The 6,000-nt window shown below is 38.4% G+C and overlaps 1 protein-coding gene across 1 annotated transcript in view; it reads left to right on the top strand.

The window, feature by feature from the left end:
* Nucleotides 1-6,000, top strand: part of SERINC4 (serine incorporator 4) — a 95,321-nt gene that overhangs the window by 31,167 nt on the left and 58,154 nt on the right. The window contains exons 3-5 of the mRNA XM_073653185.1: nucleotides 1,602-1,780; nucleotides 2,096-2,175; nucleotides 4,684-4,777. Coding sequence (XP_073509286.1) covers nucleotides 1,602-1,780; nucleotides 2,096-2,175; nucleotides 4,684-4,777 — 353 coding nt within the window. The remainder of the gene's footprint in view (nucleotides 1-1,601; nucleotides 1,781-2,095; nucleotides 2,176-4,683; nucleotides 4,778-6,000) is intronic.

Here is a 6,000-nt window from a genome sequence, read left to right as displayed (position 1 = left end):
AAGTTTGTAAATTCTTCTTGAGTTTTTGTGGGTTTCCTCCAGGTTCTCTTATTTTCTCCCACATGCTGAATAAGCCTTACTGGGGACAGTGATGACAATGTCTGTGAAGCAGCGCAGAATATGTTGGTGCAAAATAAATAAATATTTTACAGAAGTGCAAATGGACATAGTGTATGTATTGATCTGAATGTACCTTGTCTGTACGTTCTGTAGTGTGCTTGTGCTTTGGTAAATGAGCTCTGCCCCCCGGTATTTGCATTTCCTACAATTTAATATCTACAGGGTGGGCCATTTATATGGATACACCTAAATTAAATGGGAATGGTTAGTGATATCAACTTCCTGTTTGTGGCACATTAGTATATGGGAGGAGGAAAACTTTTCCAGAAGGGTGGTGACCGTGGTGGCCATTTTGAAGTCGACCATTTTGGATCCAACTTTACTTTTTCAATGGGAAGAGGGTCATGTGACACATCAACCTTATTGAGAATTTCATAAGAAAAACAATGGTGTGCTTGGTTTTAACGTAACTTTATTCTTTCGTGAGTTATTTACAAGTTTATGACCACTTATAAAATGACCACTTATAAAATGTGTTCAAAGTGCTGCCCATTGTGTTAGATTGTCAATGCAACCCTCTTCTCCCACTCTTGACACACTGATAGCAACACCGCAGAAGAAATGCTAGCACAGGCTTCCAGTATCCGTTGTTTCAGATGCTGCACATCTCGTATCTTCACAGCATAGACAATTGCCTTCAGATGACTCCAAATATAAAAGTCTAAGGGGGTCAGATCGAGAGACCTTGGTGGCCATTCAACTGGCCCACGACGTCCAATCCACTTTCCAGGAATCTGTTCATGTAGGAATGCTCGGACCTGACACCCATAATGTGGTGGTGCACCATCTTGTTGGAAAAACTCAGGGAACGTGCCATCTTCAGTGCATAAAGAGGGCAACACATCATCATGTAGCAATTTCAGATATCCAGTGGCAATGAGGTTTCCATTCATGAAGAATGGCCCCACTATCTTTGTACCCCATATACCACACCATACCATCAAGATACGAGATGTGCAGCATCTGAAACAACAGATACTGGAAGCCTGTGCTAGCATTTCTTCTGCGGTGTTGCTATCAGTGTGTCAAGAGTGGGAGAAGAGGGTTGCATTGACAATCCAACACAATGGGCAGCACTTTGAACACATTTTATAAGTGGTCATAAACTTGTAAAAAACTCATGAAAGAATAAAATTACGTTAAAACCAAGCACACCATTGTTTTTATTATGAAATTCTCAATAAGTTTGATGTGTCACATGACCCTCTTCCCATTGAAAAAAATAAAGTTGGATCCAAAATGGCCGACTTCAAAATGGCCGCCATGGTCACCACCCATCTGGAAAAGTTTTCCCCCTCCCATATACTAATGTGCCACAAACAGGAAGTTGATATCACCACCCATTCCCATTTAATTTAGGTGTATCCATATAAATGGCCCACCCTGTACTTTCACTCAATTTCATATTATTTTGTTATTCTGCACATGATTTATTTCCTTGGATCACATCTGATTTATGTATTGTATATTTTTAACTACAGGTGCCTTGGATTTCTCTCCTGTGCAATCATTTGCCTGGTGGTAATGACTGTGACACTCTTGTTGGGTACACGGCCGTCTACAGAGTCTGCTTTGGCACCGCATCTTTCTATTTCATCCAGTCAGTGTTTCTTATCAATGTGAAGTCTACACAGGAGTTCCGAGCCATGGTCCACAATGGGTAAAGTATAATATTCTATTATTCTACCACTGATTTAAAGTCTCCGTGGGATGTAATTGATGTACACATTCTGTCCCTCTGTATTAATATTTTGGAAATACCCTTCTTAATTTTATCTAAACTTAAAATAATGTAAATATGACCATGAAGGGCAATGAATAAATGGAAATATCTACTCCGATTGATCGATTTCACCATCCTACACAAGGCATGCTTTGTTTTGCACAGGATAGGCTTTTCTCATAAGGAACTAATTGGATTCATACTTTTATGTTGAGATCGTGATTGTAATTACATTTCTATTATGATTTGTAGGTTTTGGTGTCTGAAGTTCCTGATTTTAATTGGAATGTGCGGCGCTGCTTTCTTTATCCCTAGTGATTATTTTATACGAGGTAAGAGATGAAAACCTTTTGTAACATGATGGCAGGTAGCTGACTATGCGTCTTGGCATCCTTCTGTACATAAAGGACAACACACATATGAACATATGCACAGCCTGAGTCTTATTGCACAAGATCTGAAAATAAAAAGAGGTAACTGACTTCTGTCCTAAGCAGAACAGAGCTGTTGTTAGACACTAAAATCCTACAACACCCCTTCAAATGGCATTTTCCACAAATTAGATTTATCACCTATCGACAGGATAGAACATATACTACTGATTGCTGAGTGCCCAACCGCTAGGACCTTAACCGATCACTACGGCGAGGGTCCGAAGACCCTATTCCACCTGGCTACAGTTGTGATTAAATAGAAACGCGGTATATTTCAATAAACACTTAAATAATATAATTAATATAGTATAATATTATATTATTACATAATATCATAAAATTATAAACTAGATAAAGGAGGCGCTGGTAGGCTGTTCACTTGCAGTAGCTGCGAATTTATAGACAGAGAACCACTATGTGTCCTTGGGTAAGTGCAATAGAGAGTTATGGTTTAAATTCGCGCTAAAAGTAGTAAGGCGGACTCAGGTTCTGTAGGTAAAAGAAAGGTTCATTTTTATTCAAAGTCATAAAAGGTTTTTGGTTAAAAATGTTAAGAATACGAATGAATAAACAATTAAAATATAAACAATTAAAATATAAAAATGAAGGAGTAGGTCATTCACAGAAAATCATGGTTTGGAGGTGAGGTGTGGGTAGAGGCGGCTGGTTTTGTTCATTCATTCGTATTCTTACAATTTTCAACCAAAAACCTTTTATAACTTTGAATAAAAATTAACCTTTCTTTTACCTACAGAACCTGAGTCCGCCTCACTACTTTTAGCGCAAATTTAAACCATAACTCTCTAATATCATAAAATTATTTGAAATAAAAAGGGGCCTCCGTTTTTTCTCTTGGCATTGGTTTGAAAACCACAGTAAAGTAGCAAAATGGAAACAAACTTCTCAGTGTAAAGTAATCATTATATTTATTTACCACATGTAAATCAGAAACAATTTGTTCAAATGAAAACCAGGCATTGCTTTTGAATTGTGGTTCAACAGAAAAATAAAATAAAAAACGAATATGGCCTGGAGAAAAGTGATGGTAGCCTTAACTTATAGAGGTTATCCACCCGGCACACCCGCCGATCAGCTGTTATCAGTGTAGACGGTAGCGTACTACACATCCACTTCCTATTCAAATCAATAGGAGGCGGAAGTATAGTACCAGTAGACGGCCAGCTCCGTAAGTGAGCACTTCCAGCAATCAGCCGCCACCACTGATAACAGCTGATCAGCGGGGGTGCTGGGTGTCGGACCCCGGCCGATCAGACATTGATGACCTATCCCAGGATTGTCAAACTCAAACACACAGAGGTCCAAAATGAAAAACTTGGACAAAGTCGTGAGCCAACCAGTAAACAGTATAATTGGCCCCACACAGTCCTCCATACAGAATAATGGGCCTCACATAGTTCTCCAAACAGTATAATGGCCCCACATAGCTTTCCATATAGTATAATGGGCCCTACATAGTCGTCCATACAATATAATGGGCCCTACAAAGTCCTCCATGCAGAATAGTGAGCCCACATAGGGGTAGTGGTTCTAGTGTCGTTGGCCAAATATAAACACCCCGAGGGCCAGATTTGGCCCACAGGCCAGTGTTTGACACGTATGGCCTTTCCTAAGGATAGGTCATCAATAAAAAAGTAGTGGACAACCTCTTTAAAATCTTATTGCACAACCTTTTGAGGCAATAACTGCAAACAAATGATTTCTGTAACTCTCAATGAGACCTCTGCAGCTTTCCCAGTTATTTTGTCCCATTGTTCATGAGCAAACAGCTACAGCTGTCTTAGATGTGAAGGCGCCTTCTCCAGACTACAGGTACAGCCCCTTCCACGGTTAGTCAATCAATAGCATTTAGATCGGGGTTCATAGATGGCCATTTCAGAATATTTTGGGTCATCATGACCTGTGACTCAGACTAAGCTTTCTGAAACTGGGCAGCATATTTGCTCCAGAATGATTTGATAGTCTTGATATTTTATTTTACCCTGTAAAGATTCAATCTCCTGAGACCACTTTCTCCGTAGCTTTCTTTGGTCGATGTTCAGTGTGGTGCACACTGTGATACTAAACAGCACAGTGACTACTTTTCACAATCCAAATAGGCAATCTAATTACAAGTTTGTTCCTGGTTGCTTCACGTTTGATTCTTCTCAAATCTTTAGCAGTAAATGTGCATCTTTTTTTCTCAACACATTTTTGCAACCCTAAAAGACAATTGCAACAAACCTTTTGATGCTTCTGTGATCACGCACCAATGTCTTAGAAATTTCAAGAGTGCTTAATTTCTCTGTGAGACTTATAACAATTTTTGACTTTTCATGCACCTTAAAATGTACAGAAGGGTAGATTGCATATTCATATTGGAATAACTTTTGGCATTTGGCTTTGCAGTATGGCATTATGTAGGTGTCTGCGGTGGCTTCTCTTTTGTCATCATCCAGCTGATATTGATAACAGCGTTTGCTCACACCTGGAACAAAAATTGGTAAGATTTTTTTTTTACTCTTTTCATAATTTAGATTTTATTATTTTTTTCAGCTGCTAAATTGTCATAGACATTTCTAGGTTTCTGCATGGAGTGGATGTCACCACAAGGGGGCAGTATAGGCAGTGTTAGTAAGAGCTCTGTTTTATGCTAAAGTTTTTAATAATAACAACTGCATTTTACTTTATCCAGTTTCTCTGATTAGTTTTTATTTTTCATATTATACTATATATGCATATTTTTCTATACTTACAGCAGTGCTTGAAAGTTTGTGAACCCTTGAGAATTCTCCAAATTTTTGCATAAATTTGACTTAAAATGAAATCCTAAATTAAGTCCTAAAATTAGATAAAGAGAATATAATCTAACAAATTAGTCAAAAATATTAGACTTTGTAATTTTTTTAAATGAGAAAATGATCCAATATCACATGTGTGTGAGTGGCTTTCTGTATCTGGTGTACTGCAACAAATGCCTCTAAACGTTTCCAGTAATTGATGATGATAGTCCTGCACATCGGCTTGGAGGAATCTTAGCCCATTCCTCGCTACAAAACAGCTTCAACTCTGTAATGTTGGTGGGCTTTCTCCCATGAACTGCTCATTTCAGGCAATTCTACAACATTTCTATAGAATTAAGGTCAGGACTGTGACTTGGCTATTCCAAAACCTTATTCTTCTATAACCATTGTTTTGTTGAATGATTTGTGTGCTTTGGGTTGTTGTCTTGCTGCATGAACTACGTAACCTTGAGATTCAGCTTATGCACTGATGTTCTGACATTTTCCTTTAGAGTTTGCTGATAAAATTCAGATTTCATTGTTCCATCACTTTTGGCAAGCTGTCCTGGCCGAGATGCAGTTAAACAGGCCTAAACCATCATACTACCACCACCATGTTTAACAGATGGTATGAGGTTTTTATGCTGTAATGTACTATTCTTTTTTACTCTAAACATAACGCTTCTTATTTAAACAGAATCTGGCACCAGATTTTTGCTATGTAATCTGAGAGCAGCAAGATGTATCGGCAGAGACCCTGATTCCAGCAATGTGTCAGTTACTGTTCTGCTTGCTGCAATTTTCTGCTTAAAAAACACTGATTTTATTGAAACAGGAAGTGACAGTAAGTGACATATCGCTGGATTCAGGGACTCTGGCCCTACATCATGCTGCTCTCAGATTAAATAGCAAAAATCCACTGACAGATTCCCTTTAAATCAAA

This window comes from Phyllobates terribilis, unplaced genomic scaffold (genome assembly GCF_046119375.1).
Source record: "Phyllobates terribilis strain yellow unplaced genomic scaffold, ASM4611937v1 Scaffold_11__3_contigs__length_659146591, whole genome shotgun sequence".
Classification (NCBI taxonomy): domain Eukaryota; kingdom Metazoa; phylum Chordata; class Amphibia; order Anura; family Dendrobatidae; genus Phyllobates; species Phyllobates terribilis.
This window is presented reverse-complemented; position numbering and strand designations above follow the sequence as displayed.